Source organism: Aegilops tauschii, chromosome 4 (assembly GCF_002575655.3).
Source record: "Aegilops tauschii subsp. strangulata cultivar AL8/78 chromosome 4, Aet v6.0, whole genome shotgun sequence".
NCBI lineage: Eukaryota > Viridiplantae > Streptophyta > Magnoliopsida > Poales > Poaceae > Aegilops > Aegilops tauschii.
The window spans coordinates 61288113-61314169 of NC_053038.3; the positions used below are offsets into that span (position 1 = coordinate 61288113).

The following is a 26057-nucleotide window of genomic DNA, read 5'->3' on the forward strand; positions in this document are numbered from 1 at the left end:
GCGTCCCGGTCCAATGCGCATCGGGCGTGCTGCGGCAGGACTCGACGGCCAGCGAGGGCTGGTACCGGGGCGGCGGCCCCGGACGTCGGTGGACTGTGTCGGCGGCTGTGGACTCGGGACGGGTGACGCATCGGCCGCGGTGGTGGATGATCCGTGCACAAGACGCTTGATGGAGGCCATTGGAACAGATCTGGTTGAAGACCTGCTCGCGGCTACTGCCGAGGCCGGCGATGGCGGCACTATTCGGTGTCGTTCCCTTGTTGAAGGCATTGCTGTTGAGAAGTTCCAGGCCACTATCTGCTACCTCCAGGGGAAACCTTAGATCAGTAGATCGGATGACGGCGGCATTATTGTGTCGTTTCCCTCTTGTGGCGTCATTCTTGGAGGTGTACACGGGCTCGAGGGACCAGTGGACGAAATAATTGGTGAAGCGGTGATTCATCCTGCACATTAATGGTGGCGATTCTCGGCGGCGTGGCGCAGTGGAGACTCGGCGCCCGATGTGTGGCGTGGGACTCGCGCAGGAGGGTGACGTTATCAGGCGTCATGGTGTGGTGTCGATGGCAGAGAGGCCGGGCAAGGGGGTGCAGCAGTACGGCATTGAAGATGGATTGGTGACAGGTGGCTGCGGCGGCCTCATACCCAGCAGACGTTCCTGGTTGGGACCTCAGGTCTTAGATGTTTAGGTTTGGCTGCGATGTCTGTTTGGTATTAGGCCCAGGCTATCAGCGCCCCTTCATCAATTGGATAGGAGTAGCGACAGTTGTTGCTTAGATGGTGGCTTTAGTCTTATTGTTGCATGACTTTATAAGGTCTTGTGAGAATAATTAATAAAGTGGCCATATGCATTGCCCAGATGCAGAGGGCGGGGGTCCTCCTCTTTTTTTTTTAAAACAAGCACGAACTTAATGAGCCGAATTGCTTGTTAATCCACCCGTAACTTTGAGACGGCTTTTTTAGGGGTAATGTGCTTGTCTCCGATATATAATATAGCCATGAGACACTATGGGTCATTATATACTGTAGCCCCCAGATGAAGGAGATTGTTGGCTCTGCAAGCAAAACTAATCTTGCCTCTAAACACTGTCACATCATGAGGGAAAGCTTAGCAGCTCAACAGGCATCTCCCTGCTAACGGCCTTCGAGGCTTCAGGTCCAGCCATAGAACTGGATCGGCGAATCGGAATCTCACACAAGTGATTCATCCCGAGTCATGGTTTGTTCCTGGTATGGTTACATCACAATATGCAGTCATAGTTGAACCGAGTATTTCTTTATAACTATTCAAGGTTTTTTCACAGTAAAATAATATGATACTATCATGTCAGCTACTGTACATTACAAATTCTGAGATGTGAATCATTCGAGGACAACATAATAATCAGTAAAAACAATGGACTGTTACATGTTTATCCATAGCATATCTGCAGGAAAGAATTACCTCGGCCCATTTGACAGCAATCACTGCATCAAATTTGCCACCCTCTGCTTTGAAATGATCTTACCTACAATCATAATCGTATATTCATAGTCTGTCAAATAAGCAACTGAGAAGTGATAACTAACAAAACCCTTTTGGCAGCGAGGGGCATGCAATTTTAAAATCATCCACATGCATGTTAGGCATCTATCATTTCTCCGTGGAGACAGCAAGACAAAATGGTAGCTTGAGATTTGGGGGTGGTGAAATGGAATTCTGGTACATAGTTAAAACTGAAGACTAATCATCACATAGAAATTGCAGGCAACACAAAAGCTGAAAGAGTGGCATTACAGACTGCAAGCAACACATGTAACTGAAAGTGAAAAGAACTTGCAAATATTGAGATTTTTTCCCCCTAATTCACCATTTCTGCAAAAACAGCACAAAGTTCTTTTTTATTGAATTTTAAAACAGCACAAAGTGACAAAGTATTCTATCTCTCTTAACCTTATACAGAGATTCTTCCCGCCAAACTCAGCAAAGCTTATCCAAGAGTACCTGGCACATCCTGAGCAGGTTCCCATGTTACTGGATTGCAGAGAATGATGTCGTTTCAAGAACCATAGCAGCAGCTTGTGCCCTCTTAGGGAGCACTGTGATGGATTAATTCCTTCTCCAACAACAGAAGTCTTTTTTAGAGTTGCGACCCTTGCATATCTGAACACACAAAAGAAAGGTGTTTTCATGTCGAACAAATTCAAAATTTACAAATTCAATCAAATAAAGGTAAGATCAATGCACTAAGGATATAATTTCCAGTTCAGCTCCCAGGAACAAAGGCAAGATCAATGCACTAAGGCTATAATTTCCAGTTCAGTTCCCAAGCCTTACATTGTTATAGAACAGGATAACAAATAACTTAACTGCGGCATATCAGGCGACAGGACCAGGAGATATGCAGTTGATAAGCTTGAGAAGGAAAGGCATTTCCTTAGATACTTAGAGCAACTCCAACGCGCCGATCCATTTCGTCCGCGCGTGTCCATTTGGGTCAAAACAGACACAAAAGTCGGCCCAACGCGTCGACCCAAACGAATGCGCGTCCGCTTTTCGTCCGCCGGGCGACCCATTCCTAGCCCAGATTTGGGCCTCATTTGCGTCGGCGCAGACACGAAGCGGACGCGCGCCTACTCCTTCCCCTGGCCCGCTAGTCGGTGGCACAACGACCACCATTTCCCTCCACTTTTCCAAAACACTCCCGCCAGCTCGCGCTCCCGGCCGCTCGCCATGGACGATGTGCCGACCCTCGATGCCGCCGCCGGCCTCGCGTCCCTCGCCTCGTCCGGCCTCACCTCCGTCGCCTCCGCCAAAGGCAAGCCCCGCGCGCCCTGCAAGACCGTCGCGCCGCCCAAGAAGAAGCAGTTGACGCCCGAGGAGCGGGCCATGCAGTCGGACAAGAGGAAGGGCCGAAGGCACGTGCGGGACGCAAAGCTCGAAGCAGCGGCCATCGCCGCCCTCTCCGCCGCCGCACAGCAGGAGGAAACTAATGCCCGAGTCGCCGCGGCAACGAGGGAGGCCCTGCTCTACCTAGGGTTAGACCCTGGCCAACACGGGCTCATCGGCATTTCCTCGGATGGTGCTGCCAGAGTCACCGCGCGCGTTTGCCACGCAGCCGATTCCCGGCTTCCATGTCTATCTGCAAACCTCCCACTTCTCCGGGGAATGCTCGCCGGAGGTGAGCGTGGTGGCGCCGTCCACGCCCGCGCCCGCGCCGATGGCCATCGACCTCAACGCCACGCCGATGGTCGGTGGATCATCCTCCGGAGGGGCGGGGAAACGCCCGCCGGAGATACCAACCGACATGCTTCCCGACATCCACAACTTGTTCGACAGAATGCCGGCCGCCAGTGACGACGAAACGGCCAACCGTTTCATCATCGAGAACATCATCTTCAAAAGCGGTGCGGGGGCTGCTGCCTCCGCCGGCGGTGCCGGCGCGGCTGCCTTCGATCTTGAGGAGACCCAAAGCCAAGACGGCCGAGCGCCCTTCATGCCCGCCACCTTTGATCAAGCTGGCATGGACGACACCTTCATGCAAGACCAGGTCGGCATGGGCAGCACCTTCCCGCTCGACCACGAATTCCCGGAGGGCTACAGCCTTGAGGAAGAGGATGAAGTGGACATCGACGGGGAGCCTTTGTTCGAGGATGAGCTCGCCAACCAAGCCGGCGCAAACAAGGAGTGCAAAAGCAGGCGGACGAAGGCATACACGCCGTCAGAGGACAAACTGCTTCGTGAGTGTTGGAGGGACATTGGGCAAGACCCCAAGGTCGGCGCCGAGCAAAAGGCATCAACCTTTTGGCTTCGCGTTCATCGTGAGTGCTGGAATTTTATCTATTTTGGGCCTAGCCCAATAAGCAGTTTCAGAAATTCCTAATAAATCCTAGAGGCCCACGCAGCCCATTCGTGCAAGGCAAGAGGTGGAACTAAAGTTTAGTCCCACATTGCTAGTTTAGAGAGAGTTGGACCTCTTTATAAGGGAGGTTCTTTCCCCACTTGTATGAGCATGAGAACAAGAGGGACATCCACGCGCGCTCCTCCTCCGCCGCCCGCCTCGCCACGCCATGCCTCGTCACAACGCGCCGCGCCGCGCCGCGGGTTGCGGGAATGAGCCAAGCCGATGTCTAAATTTTTGCCACGCACTACGGGTATACGAAAGGTCACACGAAAGCTGAAAAGATTTTTGCGAAAGTGGAGTTCGAATGCGAACGGTGCAGCCCTTCGGCTGCTGGCTGTTCGCTTCATCTCCGTCTCTTCGTTTCGCCTCCCATCGCTGCCCTCTCGCCTCCTTCTCTTGCGCCTATAAAAGGGAGGTCGCTCCTCTCAGAGAGGCGCACCAGAACTTCTTCTTCCTCTCGCCACCGGTTCCAATCTCTGAGCTGCTGTTGTCTTCCTTATCCCGGCTTGCGGCGTGCACCGCGAGTCGGGACAGTAGGCCTCCAAAACCGCACCACTTTGAGTCCTGTACGGGAGAAGGGTGATAAGGTTTTTGGGGAGCGCTCCGCGCGACTACTGACTTTTCCATCACGGACTCCGACGACTACTTCCCCGACGACGACTTCTTCCCCGACGTCGACAACCTCATCGACGACATGGCTGGAGAGGATGTCGACCCCAAGTCCAGTGCTTCTGCTGCTGCTGTCCCGTACGTGTTCTTCCTCTTTCTGTTAGAGACCCTGCTACAGTTCCTTGTTCTAGTGTTTGCCCTAGATATGTTAGACTCTGTTTCATATATGCAACTTGTTATACTATCTGCTCTAGATGCGTTTAGTTACAGTTCATATATGAAGATGTTGTTTACCTTCTCTTTATCAAATCGCATGACTTGTTTTATCACTGCTATACTAGTCGTGCTTTATCTAGTATTTCTGATAATAAAATCATTTGGTAAATTGCTCATATTTCCAACAATCCAAAAACCTTATTATAGGCAATTTACCCCGAGTGGTTTTGCTGCTTCCATGAAACCTCCTATGTTTGAGGGTATCCACTATAAGAGGTGGCGCGTGAGAGTAGTCTTATGGTTTCAAACCATGAGTTGCTATGACGCCACTCTTGGCAAACCTGAAGGAGAGCTTGATGCTCAACAGGCACAAGCTTTTCAGAAAATGGAACTCTGTTTAAGGCTGCTCTCTTGAGTGTTCTTGGTGAGAACATAGTTGATGCTTATGCGTCAATTGATAATGGAAAAGATATGTGGGACGCACTCGAGGCCAAGTTTGGGGTCTCGGATGCTGGCACTGAGTTGTACATCATGGAGCAATTCTATGATTACAGGATGACTGAAGAGCGCTCCGTGGTTGAGCAAACTCATGAGATACAGTCATTTGCTAGAGAACTTGAGCACTTCAATTGTATGCTACCGGACAAGTTTGTTGCCGGAGGTATTATCACTAAGCTTCCTCCTTCATGGAGGAACTTTGCTACCTTACTGAAGCATAAGAGACATGAGTTTTCCGTCCCGGATCTCATTGGTACTCTTGATGTGGAAGAAAAGGCGAGAGCAAAGGACACACATGCTCGAGGTATTGAGGGAGGATCTAGTGCCAATCTGGTACAGAAGAAGAACTTCCAGCCCCACAAGTTCAAGAACAAGGGCAAGTTTGATGGTAAAGCAAAGTTTGATGGGAAGAACAAGGCTGTGCAACACACGAACTTCAAGAAGAAGAATGACAAGAAGAAAGGTGCTTGTCATGTGTGTGGAGATCCTGATCATTGGGCTCCTAGTTGCCCTAATCGCTATGACAAGCGTCATCCTGGGAAAGGCGGCAAGACCGCTAATGTTGTCATTGGAGACACTGACATGAAGGATGCTGGGTATGGTATATTTCCCACTATTCTTTCAGTATGTCATTCTCCTGATTGGTTGATTGACACAGGTGCTAATGTGCATGTATGCGATGATATTTCCATGTTTTCGTCTTATCAGACCGCAGGGACTTCAACTGTGCTGATGGGCAACGGTTCAAGTGCTTCTGTTCGTGGTGTTGGCACGGTCGATCTGAAGTTTACTTCGGGGAAGATCGTGCGGCTGAAGAACGTGCATTATGTCCCCTCCGTCAATAAAAATCTTGTTAGCGGATCTCTTTTGTGTAGAGATGGCTACAAGCTTGTCTTTGAGTCGAATAAATTTGTAATATCCAAGTATGGAACCTTTGTTGGTAAAGGTTACGAGTCAGGAGGCCTGTTTCGTTTATCCTTATCAGACGTTTGCAATAAAGTTGTTAATCATATTTGCAACAATAGTGAATCAAATGTGTGGCATTCACGTCTTTGTCATGTTAACTTTGGTTGCATGTCGCGACTAGCGAAGTTGAACTTAATCCCTAGTTTCACCACTGTCAAGGGATCTAAGTGTCAAGTGTGTGTGCAAGCTAAGCAACCTCGTAAGTCTCACACGACTGCGGAAACGAGAAGTCTTGCACCACTAGAGCTCATACATTCAGATCTATGTGAAATGAATGGTGTTTTGACAAAAGGTGGAAAGAAATATTTCATGACGTTAATTGATGACTCCACTAGATACTGTCGTGTGTATCTTCTGAAATCTAAGGATGAGGCTTTGAACTTTTTCAAGATCTATAAAGCTGAAGTGGAAAACCAACTTGATCGAAAAATCAAGAGGCTTAGGTCCGACCGTGGTGGAGAGTATTTTTCCAATGAATTTGATGCTTTTTGTGTGGAACATGGTATAATCCATGAGAGGACGCCTCCCTATTCACCTCAGTCAAATGGGATGGCCGAAAGAAAGAACCGTACTCTAACTGATTTGGTTAACGCCATGTTAGACACATCGGGTCTCTCCAAGGCATGGTGGGGGGAGGCGATATTGACGACATGTCATGTCCTAAACCGAGTTCCCACAAAGAACAAAGAGATAACTCCATTCGAGGAATGGGAGAAGAAAAGGTTAAAACTCTCTTATCTACGAACATGGGGTTGTTTGGCGAAAGTCAATGTTCCAATTCCAAAGAAGCGGAAGCTTGGACCAAAAACTGTGGATTGTGTTTTCCTGGGATATGCTTTTCATAGCATTGGCTATAAATTCTTGGTTGTAAAATCTGAGGTACCTGACATGCATGTCGGTACAATCATGGAGTCGAATGATGCGACTTTCTTTGAAGATATCTTTCCCATGAAGGATATGGCTACCTCATCTAATCAGGAGATGCCTAGTTCATTGAATCAGGAACCAGTTACAATTACTGAACCTACCATTTCGATGGAACACTTTGAAAGTCCTGTGGAGGAGAACAATGAAGTTCCTATTAGGAGTAAGAGACAGAGGACTGAAAAGTCCTTTGGTGATGATTTTCTTGTGTATCTCATAGATGACACTCCCAGTTCTATTTCAGAGGCCTATGCATCTGAAGATGCTGACTACTGGAAGGAAGCGGTTCGTAGCAAGATGGATTCCATCTTGGGGAATGAAACTTGGGAGATAACTGATCGTCCTTATGGGTGCAAACCTATAGGATGCAAATGGGTATTCAAGAAGAAGCTTAGGCTTGATGGTACTATTGAAAAGTACAAGGCTCGGCTCGTGGCTAAGGGTTATACCCAAAAGGAAGGTGAAGACTTCTTTGATACTTACTCACCTGTGGCTCGACTGACCACTATTCGAGTTCTACTTTCACTAGCTGCCTCGCATGGTCTTTTCGTTCATCAAATGGATGTTAAGACTGCTTTTCTAAATGGAGAGTTGGACGAGGAAATTTATATGGAACAACCAGATGGGTTAGTACTAGATGGTCAGGAAAGAAAAGTGTGCAAGTTGCTGAAGTCTTTGTATGGACTCAAGTAAGCACCCAAACAGTGGCATGAGAAGTTTGAAAGAACTTTAACAGCTGCAGGCTTTGTTGTAAACGAAGCTGACAAATGTGTGTACTATCGCCATGGTGGGGGCGAGGGAGTTATCCTTTGCTTGTATGTTGACGACATACTGATTTTCGGAATAAATCTGAATGTTATTAAGGAGGCCAAGGATTTTCTATCTCGCTGTTTTGAGATGAAAGATTTAGGAGTGGCTGATGTCATTCTGAACATCAAGTTGTTGAGAGACGATGATGGTGGGATCACATTGCTTCAATCTCACTATGTGGAAAAGATCTTGAGTCGCTTTGGCTACAGTGACTGCAAGCCCTCTCCAACACCATATGACGCTAGTGTGTTGCTTCGAAAGAATCGAAGAATTGCTAGAGACCAATTGAAGTATTCTCAGATTATTGGCTCGCTTATGTACTTAGCCAGTGCTACAAGACCTGACATCTCTTTTGTTGTTAGCAAACTGAGTCGGTTTGTCTCAAAACCAGGAGATGTGCATTGGAAAGCTCTAGAGAGAGTTTTGCGTTATTTGAAAGGCACTGCGAATTATGGAATTCACTACACCGGGCACCCAAAGGTGCTTGAAGGGTATAGTGACTCAAACTGGATCTCAGATGCTGATGAGATAAAGGCCACGAGCGGTTATGTATTCACTCATGGAGGTGGCGCTGTTTCTTGGAAGTCTTGCAAGCAGACCATCTTAACGAGGTCAACAATGGAAGCAGAACTCACAACACTAGATACAGCTACGGTCGAAGCAGATTGGCTTCGCCGACTCTTGAATGACTTGCCGGTTGTTGAGAAACCTGTACCGGGTATCCTTATGAACTGCAACAATCAAACTGTGATCACGAAAGTGAGCAGCTCAAAGGATAACATGAAGTCATCAAGACACGTTCAGAGAAGGTTAAAGTCTGTCAGGAAAATGAGAAACTCCGAAGTTATTGCATTGGATTATATCCAAACGTCTAAAAATCTGGCAGATCCTTTTACAAAGGGTCTATCACGTAATGTGATAGATAATGCATCGAGGGAGATGGGTATGAGACCCACAATATGAGTTGTTCACAGTGGTAACCTATTCTTTGTGATCGGAGATCCCGTGAATTAGATGTGGAAGACAAGCTGTTGATCAACTGAGAGGAGAGTATCCTTACTATTAACAATACCACTCCATGAAGATGCAATACTCTCCTAATCTGCATGGCAGGTTGATGTATATCTTAATGTGTTCTAAGTGGCTCATTGAAGCAGAGATGTCGTCCTGCAGAACATCTTTTGAAGAACGCACCTATATGAGTCTGATTATTAAACGTCGCAATCTATGAGAGTAGGGTTCTCTCTAATAAACTCATGAAAGGTCTCGGAGTATGACGCATAAGCTCCACCCGCGGGGAAGACCCACGGTAGCCACGTATCGGTCAAGGCTTTATGTGAAGCTAGATTTGCAGAAAACTTGCAGTTCAAGGCCCAGTCCACTATTCAAGTTGCTTACTAGTGTAGCATAGAGTTCTAGGTGGAAGTTCAACTTAACAGTCTCCACTGCAGTACCGGTATATAAAACAGTGTTTTGGAACCAAAGCAAATTTTGTGTGCCTCTGGGATCTGGTGGGGGATTGCTGGAATTTTATCTATTTTGGGCCTAGCCCAATAAGCAGTTTCAGAAATTCCTAATAAATCCTAGAGGCCCACGCAGCCCATTCGTGCAAGGCAAGAGGTGGAACTAAAGTTTAGTCCCACATTGCTAGTTTAGAGGGAGTTGGACCTCTTTATAAGGGAGGTTCTTTCCCCACTTGTATGAGCATGAGAACAAGAGGGACATCCACGCGCGCTCCTCCTCCGCCGCCCGCCTCGTCACGACGCGACGCGACACGCCGCGGGTTGCGGGAATGAGCCGAGCCGATGTCTAAATTTTTGCCACGCACTACGGGTATACGTAAAGTCACACGGAAGCTGAAAAGATTTTTGCGAAAGTGGAGTTCGAATGCGAACGGTGCAGCCCTTCGGCTGCTGGCTGTTCGCTTCATCTCCGTCTCTTCGTTTCGCCTCCCGCCGCTGCCCTCTCGCCTCCTTCTCTTGCACCTATAAAAGGGAGGTCGCTCCTCTCAAAGAGGCGCACCAGAACTTCTTCCTCTCGCCACCGGTTCCAATCTCTGAGCTGCTGTTGTCTTCCTCATCCCGGCTTGCGGCGTGCACCGCGAGTCGGGACAGTAGGCCTCCGAAACCGCACCACTTTGAGTCCTGTGCGGGAGAAGGGTGATAAGGTTTTTGGGGAGCGCTCCGCGCGACTACCGACTTTTCCATCACGGACTCCGACGACTACTTCCCCGACGTCGACAACCTTATCGACGACATGGCTGGAGAGGATGTCGACCCCAAGTCCAGTGCTTCTGCTGCTGCTGTCCCATACGTGTTCTTCCTCTTCCTGTTAGAGACCCTGCTACAGTTCCTTGTTCTGGTGTTTGCCCTAGATATGTTAGACTTTGTTTCATATACGCAACTTGCTATACTATCTACTCTAGATGTGTTTAGTTACAGTTCATATATGAAGATGTTGTTTACCTTCTCTTTATCAAATCGCATGACTTGTTTTATCACTGCTATACTAGTCGTGCTTTATCTAGTATTTCTGATAATAAAATCATTTGGTAAATTGCTCATATTTCCAACAGTGAGTACCATGAACGCAAGAAGTTTGCGCTGTACGAAATGGAGAGCAAGCGTGGGTGGGTGTCTCTTTTGAAGCGATGGAGGGTGATACAACAAGAGTGCAACAGGTTTTGCGCCACCCTTGAGAGCATCCGGGCACACCCCGTGAGCGGCATCGGCATGAAAGATATGGTATACATGCACCCCTCTTCGTATCTGTTTTGGTTATGCTTGCATGTCCATTTGTCCATATGCTTGCATGCTATTCATTTGTAGGCATTCCAAGCATTGGAGGCATTCAAGGCCCAACATGACGACAAGTCCTTCAACCTCTCCCATTGTTGGATGGTCATCAGTGGGGAGCAGAAGTTTAAGGCGCAATATGCCGCCGCCAAGGCGTGTGGGGGGGAGGAAGCCGTCGAGGAGCATGGGGACGGCGAGAAGCCACGGCCGCGGGGGAAGACCAACTCCAAGAAGGAGGACAAGCGCGATGCGGCGTTGATTGCCTTGCATGCCACTTTGGAGGGCATGATGAGCAAGAAGGACACAAGGGAGGAGAAGCACCGGCAAGACAAGGAAGAGCAAATGAACGCCTTCATGGAGATCAAAAGGAGGATGCTTGAGCTCGATGCGGAGAAGCAAGCCAAGATGCTTGACATGGAGGCGGAGAAGCAAGCCAAGATGTTCGAGATCGAGGCCGCCAATGCCAAGACCAAGGCAAAAGAAGTGGCGCTCGCTAGCATGATGACGGGGGTGAGATCATGAAGGTGGACTTGAACACCGTGTCGTCGAGGAAGAGGCCATGGTTCGAGAAGATGCAGGCTGACATGCTCAAGTTTGACGATGGGTGATCTATGGCGGAGAGCGCCATCCTTTTTTATATGCCGGCAAGTGTGCTGGCATGACCACGACCAAGATGGCGTGGTCGAACTCCCGCCCCTTTTTTGTGTGCTGGCATGTGTGTCGGCCGTTGGCAAGTGCACCAACATGAACTGTGTGGTGGCTTTTTTGGAGGCTGGCATTGTATGCCGGCCGTTGGCATGGCGCCGGCATGAACTCCGGGCAATGGCATGGCCGCTGGCATGATCTACGGCCGCGGGCCTTTTAAAATTTATGGGCGGACATGAAAAGGGTCACACACGTAAAACGGGGCGGACGCCGAGCGGGCGGCCGATCCAAACGGACGAAAAGCGGACAAAGCGCGCGCCAGTTTGGGTCGGCGCATTGGAGTTGCTCTTAGAAGTGCTCCTTAAGAACGGACAAGAGAATAAGAGTCGGCATGCACCAAACTATTATCTATACATTGACTAACCAAACAGAATAGTATACTTATGAACATTTATTCTGTATGTTAAAACAAAGGCAAGTGTCCTCTTATTTGGATCATAGAAAACTCGGCATGACTACCTGAATGCTATTTACAAAATGATATCAGAACTACTCTGCAAGCACATGGTAAGAAAAAAGGGAAGTAACTAGATGCTATTTCCAAAATGATGTCAGAACTGTTGGATAATGAGCAACCAGCTTTACTGAAGGCCAAAGGGCAGAACATAAACATGTGTGGTAAAGTGCAGAAAAGCCCCTTATACAATGGGGATGTACAGAACGGAACAATACACATCTAATACCCCCCCTCAAACTCATGGTGGATCAACGACACTGAGTTTGGAGAGAAGAAAGCTATGCTGCGCTCAAGTTTGTGCCTTCGTGAAGAAGTCTGCCAGCTGTAACTCAGATGGCACATAGTGAAGAGCGAGAGTCTGATCCTGCACAGCAGCCCGCACAAAGTGGGCATCCACACCGATGTGCTTGGTGAGCTCATGCTTCACCGGGTCACGCGCAATACTGATAGCACCGGTACTGTCTGACAGTAAGGGAGTCGAGGTAGTAGCAGACACACCAAAATCCTCAAGTAACCACCGCAACCAGATCACCTCAGCCGTCAACATAGCCATGGCTCACAACTCAGCCTCTGTACTCGAGCGAGAAATTGCAGTCTGTTTCTTTGTCTTCCAGGCAATAAGAGAGCCACCAAGAAAGACACAGTAAGCAGACAGGTCGATCAGAGGGATCACTGGCCCAGGTAGCATCAGAATAGGCATGGAGCTCAAGAGAGCTGGAGCGGGGAAAGAAAAGTCGCTGAGAGATCGTGCCACGAAGATATCGTAGAACGCGGAGAAGATGACTATAGTGGACAGAGGTGGGAGCCGAAACAAACTGACTCAGGATGTGGACAGGATAGGAGATGTTAGGACGCGTAACAGCAAGATAGACAAGGCTGCCAACAAGGTGATGATAGCGAGTGGGATTAGGAAGAGGGTCACCATCCGAGGCACGAAGCTGAACGTTGAGCTCCATAGGAGTCACAACTGTGCGCTCATCACCGAGAGCAGCGCGAGCAAGAAGATCCTGAATATATTTTTCTTGGGAGATGTAGAATCCATCGGAGGTCGAGGAGATCTCAATCCCAAGAAAATAGCGAAGTGGACCAAGATCAGTCATGAGGAACTGATCGCGAAGGCGAGCCTTAACAAACGCAATGTAGTCAGAGTCGTCACCAGTGATGATCATGTCATCAACATAGAGAAGGAGAAGAGTCCGACCACGAGGAGACGTGTGAACAAACAACGTGGGATCATGATCACTAGGCAAGAACCCAGCGGCAGTCACCACAGAGGCAAAGCGCTCAAACCAGGCGCGAGGGGCCTGTTTAAGGCCATAGAGGGAGCGGCGAAGCATACAGACCATACCATCAGGAGCATAGTACCCTGGTGGTGGCTGCATATAAACCTCCTCACGCAACTCGCCATTGAGAAAAGCGTTCTGAACATCAAGTTGAGAGATGGACGAATGACGAACCGAAGCCACAGCAATCAGAGTGCGGATAGTGGTCATGTGGGCCACAGGAGCGAGTGTCTCATCATAATCGCGGCCCTGCTCCTGTTGAAAACCACGGGCCACAAGACGAGCTTTGTAACGCTCAAGAGAACCATCGGAGCGAGTCTTAATCTTGTAGACCCACTTGCAAGTGATGGGACGAACACCGGAAGGGAGAGAAACCAGATCCCATGTGCCAGAGCGCTCAAGGGCAGCAAGCTCTTCGGCCATCGCAAGCTGCCATTCAGGTTGAGTCATGGCAGTCCGATAGGAAGTGGGCTCAGCAATGACAGAGAGACCGTACCGATCAGGAGAATAGCGATCAGGCAGGGGGCGAGGCCGAGCACGGAGGTTATGAACCGAGGAAGGCGTGAGTGGAGGTGCACCAGTGGGAGAAGGTGCATCAGGGGAAGCATCCTCAGTACGAGGGCGGCGAGTATAGTGGAGAGGAAAAGATGAGAGAGGGCGACGGACTGGAGATGATGGTGGAGAGGTGGAGGAGGAGGATGGGGAAGAGGGTGTCGGTGGTGAAGGAGAGTAAATGAGGGGTGCCGAAGGAAGAGGTGAAATAGGTGGCACATAGCAGGGTGTATCGGGAAGGAGAAGAAAAGAAATATCGCCGAGAGAGAAGCTCGAGGAAGAAGGCCGTGGGTAGTAAGAACGAGACTCGTCAAAAGTCACATCACGCGAGATGCGCAAGCGACGCCCAACAGGATCCCAACAGCGATAGCCCTTGTGCTCATCACTGTAGCCAAGGAAAACACACTCAACCGACGGAGCAGTCAGTTTGGTACGTTCTCGCGGGGCAAGAAGGACATAGCACACACATCCAAACATACGGAGAGATGAGTAGTCAGGAGAACGACCAGTGAGACACTCCATAGGAATACCACCCTGCAGTGCAGTCGAGGGCTGAATGTTGATGAGATAGGTGGATGCAGAAACAGCCTCAGCCCAAAAGTGGGGTGGAAGGGAAGCGGCAATCATCAGCGCACGAGCCGTCTCAAGCAGATGATGATGCTTGCGTTCGGCAACGCCATTCTGAGCATGAGCACCAGGACATGAGAACTGGGCAAGAGTGCCCTGTTCCGCGAGAAAACCACGCAACAGCTGGGAGATATACTCTCCAGCAGAGTCAGCACGAAAAGTACGAATAGGCGTGGAAAACTGGGTGTGAACCATGGCAGCAAAACGTTTGTATATAGAGAGAACCTCGCTACGAGATTTCATGAAGTAGAGCCAAGTGTAGCGAGAGAAATCATCAATAAACAACACATAATAACGATGACCACCTTTCGAATCAAAGGGAGCGGGACCCCAGACATCAGAATGAACTAAGTCAAAAGGGTGCTGAGATACCGACTCACTGGTAGGATAAGGTAACTGGGTCTGTTTGCCAAGTCTACAACCATTACAATGTAAAGAAACATCTCCGGATACAGACCCTAAGAGGCCCTGACGCACTAATGATGACAGGCGAGAGCCACAGATGTGACCAAGACGATGATGCCACTATTGGAAGGACGCAGACGAAGAGGCAGCAAGAGCATGAGAGCTGGCAGAAGTGGTGGCAGCGGAAGGAACACAAAGCCAGTCAACCTCCCAAAGGCCCTCTGACTCACGGCGCCGGGGGCCAGCACCAACCAAAGCCTTGGTGCGACGGTCCTGAATGGAGCAAGAGTCGGTATCAAGAATGACACGACAACCAGAATCAGTCAGTTGGGCAGCGGAAAAAAGATTCATGGTAAGGCGAGGAACATGTGAAACACTAGGAACAGAAAAGGATGGAGTGGAAAGAATGCCACGACTAGCAACATGAAGAGGTATGCCATCGGCGGTAAGAACATTAACAGGCGAATCAAGAGGTCGGAGAGAAGACATCACGGAAGAATCAGAAGACATATGAAAAGAGGCTCCAGAATCCAGAACCCACAAGATGTACCTGACGGTGTAGATGCCTGCAGTGATGGAGAAGTGGATGCAGTCACAGCAGCAGCGGAACCAGTCGACAAGGAGCCGGAGGAAGCAAGTAGACGCTTGAGGCGTATAATATCCTGGTCAGTGAGTGATGGAGTCGAAGAGGACGCTGGAGTCCCGCTGGGAGAGGAGCGCCTCTGGTCTCGCTTCTTCTGGCGACAATCAGACTTTGGGTGACCTGACCGGGAGCAGTAACCACAGAAGGTGTCACGGTGCGACGTACCCTTCTCAGCATAAGGAGGGCGACTCACCCCCCCCCCCTGAAGGAGTAGGCAGGAGCGGTGGAGCGGTGAGGCGAGCAGATGACACAGGAGCTCAGGCGGCCAAAACTGATGGAACCACAAGTAACCCAGCAGAGCGAAGGCGGGTCTCCTCAGCACGAAGCTCAACAAGCACCTCCGAGATAGGAACCCGACCACGAGCAAGCAGGTGAGCACGTCGAGGCTCGAACTCAGAGCGAAGACGAGATAGGAACTCATGAACCCGCTGAAAATCCAAATCGGACCGAGTAGTCTGACAGCAACGGCAAGTTCCACAAACGACTGTCCGAAGAGAGTCAAGCTGACGCCAGATGGCAGAGCACTGTGAATAGAACTCATCAACAGAGGAATCACCTTGCTGGAGTGCGTGCTCCTGACGCACCACAGATAGGTAGAGAGCATCACCAGAGGGCTGGTAGCGCTGATAGAGATAAGACCACATCGCTGCAACTGTGCCAAGTCCCATGAACTCTGAAGCAAACTGAGGGAGAACACTCGCGGTGAGAACAACAGCAGCACGAGCATCATCATTGCACCACTGAGTGTAAGCAGACAGATCATCGCGGTACACAGAAAGAGCATCTGAATAAGCAGATATCTGTTGATCATAAGCATCAACTGCAACATCATCAAGAGCTTTGGCTTCATCACGATCAGCCTGAGAAGCATCAGCAGCAAGGACTGGCGGCACCGGCGGGATAGGAGCCACGGGAGCAACGGGGCATGGCGGACAGGGGACCTCGCCAGAGAGAACACCCCATAGAAGAAGACCGCGCATATGGATACGCATGAAGCCCGCAAACTCAGCGTAGTTGGTGCCATCAAAGATCACTGAGCATCGAGGAACAGCGACATAGCCCGAAGATGACATACTGAGATATCCCCTTTGTATCACTCCTCTTTTTTTTTTGGAAGTCAACGAATAGAGATGAATCTGGATCGAGCAGAGCACGCGTGAGGCAGAGACTCGCTCGATGCAGGCAGGCGGCCGGACGAGGAGAACTCAGCGCGTGGCCTGGCTCGAGAGGAGAAGCAGCGCCCAGCTCCCAAACGGGATCGGGCAGAGGAGACGGGCCCGAGGCCGGCCGATGCTCGCGCAAGGGAAGGAGCGGCGCAGCAGCCCGGCTCGAGCGGAGGGAGCAGCGGCCAGCTCCCGAACGGGATCGGGCAGAGGAGTCGGGCCCGAGACCGGCCGATGCTCGCACAAGGGAGGAGCGGCGCACAGGCCGAGATGCGCCAGACGGGGAAGACGAGGCCGAATGGAGCGGCCGTGGGCGGCGGATCCGGACGGGACGGATGCGGCGGCGGCGGCATGAACAGCAGCAGGCGGCGGTGGCTTGAGGCAAGCTGAGGCAGGCAGGAATCGATCCGGGGCGGCCGGAATCGAGCCGGGGTGGCCGGAATCGAGCAGAAGTGGCCGGAGACGAGGTAGGCTAGGAGGGGGGAGCACGGAGTTGCAGCGTGCAGGAGAGCGAGGGTAACCTAGCATCTGATACCATGTTGGATAATGAGCAACCAGCTTTACTGAAGGCCAAAGGGCAGAACATATACATGTGTGGTAAAGTGCAGAAAAGTCCCTTATACAATGGGGATGTTCAGAACGGAACAATACACATCTAACAAGAACTACTACCCCTTAACCAAAATATAAGACGTTTTTGCAGTTCAATTTATTAAACTGCAAAAACGTCTTATATCTATTCTGTTTTATTTCTACAAATGTACATAAAGAATCAATTACTTTGGTTCTGTTAGGTACCATCTTCCTTCTTCTGTTCACACAGAAGAAAAGCCTACTCGTCAGCCTAATCATGACCACCTTCAGATTTTTATAAAAGCACACAAGATCACTAAAAATATATTTAAATTATTCGTAACAGATAAGGGCTCCTTTGATTCAAAGGAATTCTATAGGATTTCTGGAGGATTCAAATCCTTAAGAATTTTTCCTATGTTGGTCCTTTGATTCATAGGATTGGATCCCATAGGAATTTTTCCTATGGAATCTTTTGTACTACATTTTATAGGAAATCTAACATCCACTCCAACCTCTTTTTACAATTCCTTCGCTTTTCCTGTGCCATCAAACACTCCATGCTAATCCTGTAGGATTCATGTGTGCATGCCACTCCAACCCTATACTTTTCCTATTCCTATGTTTTGAAAATCCTGCGAATCAAAGAGGGCCAAGAGTACCCAGTTCTGATTCATACTGCTAGTCAACAAACTAACCAGTGCTTCAGATTTGTAACTATGTGAGTATGTTGTGGACCCCATGCTCATCGTATGATTAAAACAGAACCTTAGCAAACCCTGGAGTAATAATGTAGTAATAAGGAAGTCCATAGCAATCAAACGAGGAGGTGCTGACTTGCAATTTAAAAATATATACACCAGTACACCATGGCTGCTTCAGATGTTCAGTTATATTCGGAAAAGCATGATGCGTGTTCAAATGAAATGGTTACTGAAAAAGGATCTCACCTTGTTCCACCAGAACATGTAGTGATCCATAAACATAGTACATGTTCTCTGAAATAATTGGATCAGGCCTCGTGGTTCCACAGGATGGTGATGCGAAGGCATGATTTTTTTGAGAATTAAGTAGCAAACCTGCAATGCACAAAAGAGATCAAATGGTTAGCAAACCTGCTGTTCGTCCTGAAGCTAGTTTAGTAAGAAAGAACATTTAGCAACAAAAATACAAAGTCTTTTTAGAAGCTTGCAGCGAACATGCAATGAGTGGCACTGAATAACTCAGAAAAGCATGAAACGTGTGTTCAGATGGTTACTGAAAAAGGGATCTCACATTGTTCCACTTACAACAGAACATGTAGTGATCCGTAAACATGGTAGATGTTATCTGAATTCATTGGTTCAGATCTCATGGCTCAACAGGATGGTGCTGCAAAAAGCACGATTTTTTTCAAGAATTAGTACCAAACCTGCAATGAGCAAAAAAGATCAAATTGTTAGCAAACCTGCCATCCGTCCTGAAGCTAGTTCAGTAAGAAAAAAAAACATTTAGCAAAATCAGATGAAGCTTTTTTTTGCGGCGTGCATGCAATGTGCAGCACTTGATAAATCATTAATTCTGAACAAAAAGGACAAAACAAGAACACAGAAAATGTCTGACACTCAAGTAACTAATGCCTGAAAATATCATGCTGAAATTTTACATTGCCCATGAATTCTCAGTTATTACCTTTTGTACATGGTGTCCTGCTCAAAGATCTCCTACCTGGAGCAGAAGTGATACCAAACCTGAAAAATAACACTTAGATAATACTTCCACTAATACAAATCCACTATTACTGCAGACCATGTAATCCTGGATAAGTGGACAGCGTACCAAACAGTATGCAGTACGCATGACAGATAATGTCAGGTATATGTACTATTAGAGATATTTGACGGGCAGCTTCAGGTAAAAGTTAAGAGTTTATGCCAATAGATTGTTGAAGAGGCGATAGAAGCTCTAGATCAAGACAACCTAGAATTCTTTTTGGAAAAGGAGGATTACCCCCGGCCTCTGCATAGACAATTATAGTTCTTGAAGAGTTAAAGTATTGATATATTAACCATCAACGGCATCCGGCCAAGTATTTTAAGAGCAGAGCCGAAGAGTAAGAAACCAATCCAAAAAAATACCTTCAGCAAACTTAAATTGCCATCCTGTGAACCTTATGAAATGATTTGTCAGTGCTGCTTCCCATCCTTGTCAGTGCAGGACAGGAATTCCTCAGAGACGGCGGTCGCGGTGTCAATGAAGCGAAACAGCTGGAGGAAGAGCTCGCCATGATCAGATCAATCTAGATGAATTGCTAAAAGAGGAAGATGACTCGTGATACCATGTGAGAATTGTGGAAGCGTCTCTACCTCCATTGGAGGCCGCCTGATGTTTATTTATAGGTGCCGAACGTGGCAGGCGATGTACAGATTGGTATCTAGATTGATCCTGGGAGGCAAGGAGACAAGTTTAAACTAGATTACAGTTCCATCTCTAATGCCTCTGGATCCTTCTAGACAATCGCAGGTTACAGATACTGCCAAGCCTAAGTATCCTGAGATCCCTGACTTCCCAATCCACTACCGAACCACCTTGCGCTCAATTGCTGAAGCAGGTTATCCTTGATGTCGCAATACCTTTGCGCCCAACCAACCGGTTCGACTCCATCAGTTCCTAAGCCGGGGGCCCGGTCAGCAGACTGAAGGTTGATCGGATCTCTCCAGTCAGCCACGTAGGTGGACACTCGTCGTTTGAACTTATGCTTGAACTCGGGCCATGCCTGATACTTGTAATGGTTCACACGTGCCTGCATGCTCCGTATACTTTTGAAACCAGCCTTCAGTGTGAAGTGGTGAATCGCATTCTCCAAAGAATGGTCCACTGCAGCAAGTAGAACAAGCGATTTGTGACGCAGAATCTGCTTCAGACGGCATGTGTATCCTTGGATGACACCCTCCTGTGGGTGTGATGTTTGGCCAGAGGGGCCAAAATCAAAGCACCACAGATGTACCTGCCCGACATCTGGATCAACCTGAACAATCGCCTCAAGCATCGATTTTGTCGGTTTCTCAGATCGTTCCCAGTTCGGCGAAAAAACGAACTCGTCGACATCAATGAAGGCCATCCACTTGCAAGAGCTCTGGTGCGTTGCAGCACAATGGGAGAAGCCGGCTTCCTGCATTTTGATCCACGGCCAAGGAACGGTAGAGATTTTGATTCCGGCAGACCTCAACTGGGCAACTTGATCTGCCAAGTCATCCTTACTTCCATTGTCGTACAGGATGAAGTGGTCCACCCCGACAGCGGCATGATACAGCACCCATTCGCGAAGAAACATTGAGACGTTGTGAATCATAGTGCATGCACAAATCAGGTTCTTTTCCGGTGCCACCGGCAAGCCACTTTCACTCTGCCGTGGACGATAAGTTGCAAGTGCGGGGATCGGATCCTCGCCCGTGGCTGCCACGGTGACACGGAACTCTGTGTTCCTGGAGTTCAGATGGACCGGTGGAGCAGGGCACCGGGTAACCTGCTGTACGGACGTGATGGCCGGGAAGGAGGCCACCACGGCATGGGTCTCGCCGCAGCAGCGATACAGGCATTGGACACCGCCAGCAACATGGTTGACGCCCTTTGCAAAGACAAGAACATCGCCACTGTCGAGAGTTGCAGAGCTGAACGCGATCCGGCCAGTCCAGTTCAGCAATGTGCGGCCAGGGCAATCGGCAGAGGAAGCCGAGGTGGGGAGCAGCACGGGCGCTTGGAGCGGCTGGAGGCTCCGGGCAGGCTCGGGCATTGGGCAGACGTAGGCGTGGCGGCCCGACCCCGGCAGCCTCCCGAGCGCGCTCGCCGGGGACGACGCTCCGCCCTGGAAGGCGCACGTCGCCTTGGCGCCAGGCTCAGCGTCAGTCAGGACAAGAACCTCCCAGTCCGGGAGCAAGACAGCATCCGCGTCGTCGTACGAGCGATCAGCCTCCGAGTCCAAGCCCAGGAAAGGCGAGGGCGGCCGCGAGCGATGGAGGGGCCGAAGGCGCCGCGGGAGGTTGGTTTCCGGCTGCGGCGGCTCAGCGTCGGCCTCTGAATCTGAGAGGAGGTAGGGCGGCGGCGAGCGGTGGAGGGGCAGAAGGCGCCGCGGGAGGTCGGCTTCCGGCTGCGGGGGCGAGGCATCGGCCTCCGGATCTGAGAGGAGGTAGGGCGGCAGCGGCGAGAGAGCGAAGGGCGGCGGGGCGAAGGGCGGCGAGCGGTCGGCGCCGAGGCCGAGGCCGAGGGGCAGCGAGCCCGGCGAGAAGAACTGACCGTGGGCGTAGGTATGGCCGCCGGCGAGCAGGAGGAGGCCGGCTGACACACCGCCGGCGATGGTGAGGACACGGCGCAGGCAGCTGCGGCGCCGGTGATGCGCCATGGCGGCGGGGCGATTCGAGCGGAGCGGGGAGCTGGAGGTTTCTTTTTCGCGCGAGAACTCTTCCGATCGATCGCGCGGAAAAGCTTTTGCCAAATTAGGGCGTCGACGACCTGTATTATACGATGTATCGGGTCCGACTGCGCTACGTAGATGGTAGCTTGTTCGCTACGCATACGGTAGCGTATTTTCTACGTATACGGTGTACTACAGGCTACCGACCGACCGAGGCAGCCAGGTTTGGGTTCGACGCCAGCTGTTCCTTCGGGTCCGCCCGTGGTCGAGTCTCGATCTTTTTTTTTCTTTTTCTCACGCTATCAAGATCAGGCTGGTTCTATGTCATGTTGCTGGATTATTTTTTTTCTTTCTTCGACAATAAAGTCAACTTTTTATTTAGTCTGCTTCCGTCTACGTATACGGTAGAGCTCTGTACGTATACGGCGTTCGGCATGTTTTGCCCCAATTTTCGATTAAAAACGTATTTTTTTTTTCAGGGACAAAACAGAAGAGCTACCTATAGGTACAGGGATACACTCCCTCAAAAAATCCAAAGTGATTCATGCCGATATAACCAAATCCGTCAAATTGGTGATGAAATCTGACGAAGGAATTGACTGAATCACGCAACGATTTAGCACATTTCAATACCAAAAAATCAGCAACACAAGCAGCACAGCAGGGACCCCGCAAAAAAAAAGCAGCACAGCAGGGACAGGGCGTGACAGTACCGGCGTGGCTCGGTCTTTGGAGCAGGGCCAGGTGGTGTGGTCGCCGGAGAAGGGCGGTGACGTCGAGGTCGTCGGGGCCGAGTCAGGCGAGGGCCGCCGCCGGCCGGAGCATGCGAGGGCGGCCGACCAGGTGCCTTCAGATCGCCGGAGCCGATCCAGGGGAGGGGGTGAGCAGTGGCTGTCGAGGTCGTCGGGGGGAAGCGAGGGAGGTCGTGGCGCAGTGGCGGGCGAGCAGGGGAGGACGGTGGAGGTTGCGGGGGTCGGTGTAGGAGGGTGGCGGAGGCAGGAGCAGCCGGCCAGCGCTGGCGACGAGGTTCCGCGCGCCGCTGTGGTTGGTGGGGGCCGACTGGAAGGATATTGGTCTGGTCGGACTGGAACAGAGGTAGGGATGATGTTGACAGGGGTAGTTTCGGAATACCAAAACAATAACGGAAAGCGGTACGGCTCAGCCGGCTGATCTGTGTCGACCACCTATGTGGCCGTCGGATCTGATTTTGATCGAACGGCTCGAAGCAACCTCTTTCATCGTCTAAGTTTGCAACTGGCCGCTGTTGCAATCCTTTTCACCGCAAATAGCTAGCCTGTTACAGACCGACGAAGGGGAGACAACGTCCATCGACCTGGGCGAGGGTAGGATGTCGAGATGGACGGCACCGGAGTGGGTGTTCGGCGTCTACTTCGACAACATCTAGCGAAGGGCAAGAAGGAGCAAAGTGAGGCGACCTTAGGGAGCGTGCTGCACGCCGTCGATTGCCGCCAGTACTCGCCGAAATCGGCCAGCATAGCTGGCGGTGGCGAGAGTGGAGATTTTTTTTGCAACAAGGGTCATGTGCGACTGCAACAAAGCTTTTGTTGCGGAGCCGCATATGCTTTTTTGCAACAAGGCTCATGTTGCAAGATGCTTTTGCAACAAGAATCATGTTGCAGTTGCAACAATGATCTTGTTGCAGTGATGAGACCACATGATGAGCAGATCAAATGGCTCGCAACGCGTAGCACAACCCATTTGGGAATCCTTTTGAGACTAGAGACCTGCCTTGAGTGACCGGTGCTTTGTTCTTGTTGTTGTTTGATGCGGCTCGAAGCTATGTCGGTATTTCCCCAAAGAGGAAAGAATGATGCAGCACAGCAGCGGTAGGTATTTCTCTCATATATGAAACCAAGGTTATCGAACCAGTAGGAGAACCAAGCAACACAACGTAAACAGCCCCTGCACACAGATAACAAATCCTCGCAACTCGACGTGTTAAAGGGGTTGTCAATCACTTTCGGGTAACGACGCCTCAAGATAGGCAAACGAACATGAGTAAAATTGTAGTAGATTGATAGATCGAACGCCAACTATTAAAACAAGGTGATATTCTTGGTTTCGTCCCGCTTAGATGTTTTATTGAAATCCTATATATATTAGTTTTTTAAGCAACTGCATTGGCTTGCGCAAAAAGATTAGCAGTAAAGGGATTCGAACAATGGTTCTTGGTTTGGTTGGCCGGAAAGAGCACACAGTCGGGCAACTCATCCAGCCAAGTTATATGCCAAATTAATATGCCCAAAAAAAGTTATATGCCAAATATGATCCTTTTTTCTAACTAAGCCTGGCCCACGAGGCCACGTCCAGTTGAAGCTAGACCAATGATGTATTGGAGATACACTTTATCTGGCTCGATCTTTTCCTACGTCGCTCCCCTCGTACCGTCTTACCCAACACTATTTTTTTGCGTACCAATTTGAGAGCTTTATTCAACGAAAGAGCTCCTAGCATCATCAGCCATAAGGCTAGTGAGTAGGAAAGAGGGTCTAGATCCAGTCCAACTTTCGGTGACCAACAATGTGCATGCATGTTTTGCACAAAGGTGGGCCGGTACATTGGCTGATCTTATTACATGTTGAATAACAAGAGAAGAAAAAGAGGAAGCTAGCTCTCCAAATTCTAAAAGTAAAGGTGCCACAACAAAAAGGCTATTGTGACGAGTGTTCCAGAGATTAACAATCTCCAGGCAGTCTGTTTCCATGATCACATGGGAGAAGCCACGTAGATTAGCAAAGATAACTCCATCTCACAGTGCCAAAGTCTCCCCTATGAACGGATTCGATATCCCCGGATGGGGTTTGCTCCAAGCACCCAACAAGGCATTTGTGGAGCGGGCTACACCTCCCGCGCCCACCTTATTGGAGTCCACATTCACAGCTGCATCTGTGTTTATCTTGACGACTCCCAACTCTAGAGGAATCCACCCATAGCCAGGTAGTATTGAAGTATGTGTATCGGGCAAATCAAGCAAAGCCAAATCCTCCCGAATTCTCTTGACTGAAATAAAAGGGTCAAGCTGATCATCATCATGAGTAACTCTATTCCTCGAGTGCCATATGGACCACATCACGGAGATCATTTGAGCCCTTTGAACATCAGAGAACCTCCTATCACATATGATGTCACGGGACCATGTAGCCGGGTGCAAGCGTGGCCTTCAAAGATCAAACATTGCAAAAGCTTGTTCCCAGAACAGCTTGGCGTGGGAGCAATGCACTAACGCGTGCATTAGATCCTCATCCATCGCGTTACAGACATTACATCTGCTGATTACCTTTATATGACGATGCCTCAAGGTACTTTCATCTGGTAGAATTCCACGAACTACTCTTCACCAGAAAACGCGAACCTTTGGCAAGACCTTGAGCTTCCATAGTGACTTCCACATCTGTTCTTCTGTCTGTGAGGATCCGGTAACCGTCCCTTCCCCTAGAGCTACAAGCTCCTTCTGGGTCACAAGAGCACGGTACGCCGATTTTACAGAATAGATGCCACTCCTTTCATGAGCCCAAGCAAGAAAATCATCACCACCCCCCGTCCTTAGCGGAATATTCAGAATAGCATCGGCATCGGGGGCTGTAAACACGTCCCTGATCAATTCTCGACGCCAGGTCCAGATGTCCGGGTCGATAAGCTGATCAACAGTCTCGAGGGTAGTCCCCCCTGGTAGAACCATGGGCGATAGAGTAGGGAGACCTGGAATCCAACGGTCATGCCAAATTGAAATGGTGGAACCGTCTCCCACCCTCTTGATCAAACCCGCGCGGAGCGCCGCCCTGCCAGCCACTATCGCTCGCCATATGGCAGAGGAAGTCTTTGGCACCGTGGCCTCCATGAAATCACTGTCGGGAAAATAGCGGCCCTTCATCACCCGAGCACACAACGACTCGGGTTTAGTGATAAACCTCCAACCGTGTTTGCCGAGCAGTGACAAATTGAAAAGATTCAAGTCCCGAAATCCCATTCCACCATGAGCTTTCGGAGTAGCAAGTTTCTCCCACGCCACCCAATGAAGAGAGCGACGATCCAAGGAGCCACTCCACCAGAACTTTGCCATGCTGGCTGTCAGGCTTTTGCATACTTTTTTTGTTAAAAGGAAGCAACTCATACTAAACATTGGGATTGCTTGAATAACCGACTTGATAAGTGATTCTCTCCCAGCACATGCAAGGAGTCTCTCAGCCCATCCGTTCATTTTACTCTGAGATCTCTCACCAATGTGGTCAAAAGTACCACTAGTAATCCTCCCTACGGCAGTTGGGAGGCCAAGATACCGTTCACTGAACGCCTCCACTTGAATGCCCAACAGAATTTTCAGTTCATGCCGTCTAACAATTGGGGTATTTGGCGTGAAAAACACCGCACTTTTCTCTCTATTGACATCTTGGCCGGAGCATGAAGCATAGATCCTCAAAATTGCATTCAACCGAACCACGCTCTCCTGTATTGCACTAATGAAGATGAGACTGTCATCGGCAAATAATAGGTGGCTCACCCATGGTGCCCGAAAGGATACACGGATCCCTCTGTCTATAT

The 26057-nt window shown here is 49.8% G+C and overlaps 1 protein-coding gene across 7 annotated transcripts; it reads right to left on the reverse strand.

Annotated features, from left to right (window-relative positions):
• Positions 1–1254: 1254 nt before the first annotated feature.
• Positions 1255–22204, reverse strand: LOC109744760 (glycosyltransferase family 92 protein Os08g0121900). 7 transcript variants are annotated; one of them, XM_045227389.1, is made up of 7 exons: positions 19453–22204; positions 19225–19353; positions 18779–18837; positions 18397–18518; positions 18058–18186; positions 1982–2140; positions 1255–1505 (listed from the first exon to the last, which is right to left on the reverse strand). In XM_045227389.1, the coding sequence occupies exon 1, from the start codon at positions 21483–21485 to the stop codon at positions 19629–19631; it is 1857 nt and encodes a 618-aa protein (XP_045083324.1). In that variant the 5' UTR covers positions 21486–22204; the 3' UTR covers positions 1255–1505; positions 1982–2140; positions 18058–18186; positions 18397–18518; positions 18779–18837; positions 19225–19353; positions 19453–19628. The 7 variants fall into 7 exon arrangements, with proteins under 7 accessions (XP_045083324.1, XP_045083326.1, XP_045083325.1 ...); XM_045227391.1 differs by having other exon boundaries at positions 18397–18478; positions 18815–18837; positions 19225–22204; XM_045227390.1 differs by having other exon boundaries at positions 18383–18478; positions 18815–18837; positions 19225–22204.
• Between the last annotated feature and the right edge of the window lie 3853 nt (positions 22205–26057).

Coding starts and splice junctions, on each gene's coding strand:
- LOC109744760 (XM_045227389.1), bottom strand. CDS start 21,485: ATGGCGCATCACCGGCGCCGCAGCTGCCTGCGCCGTGTCCTCACCATC.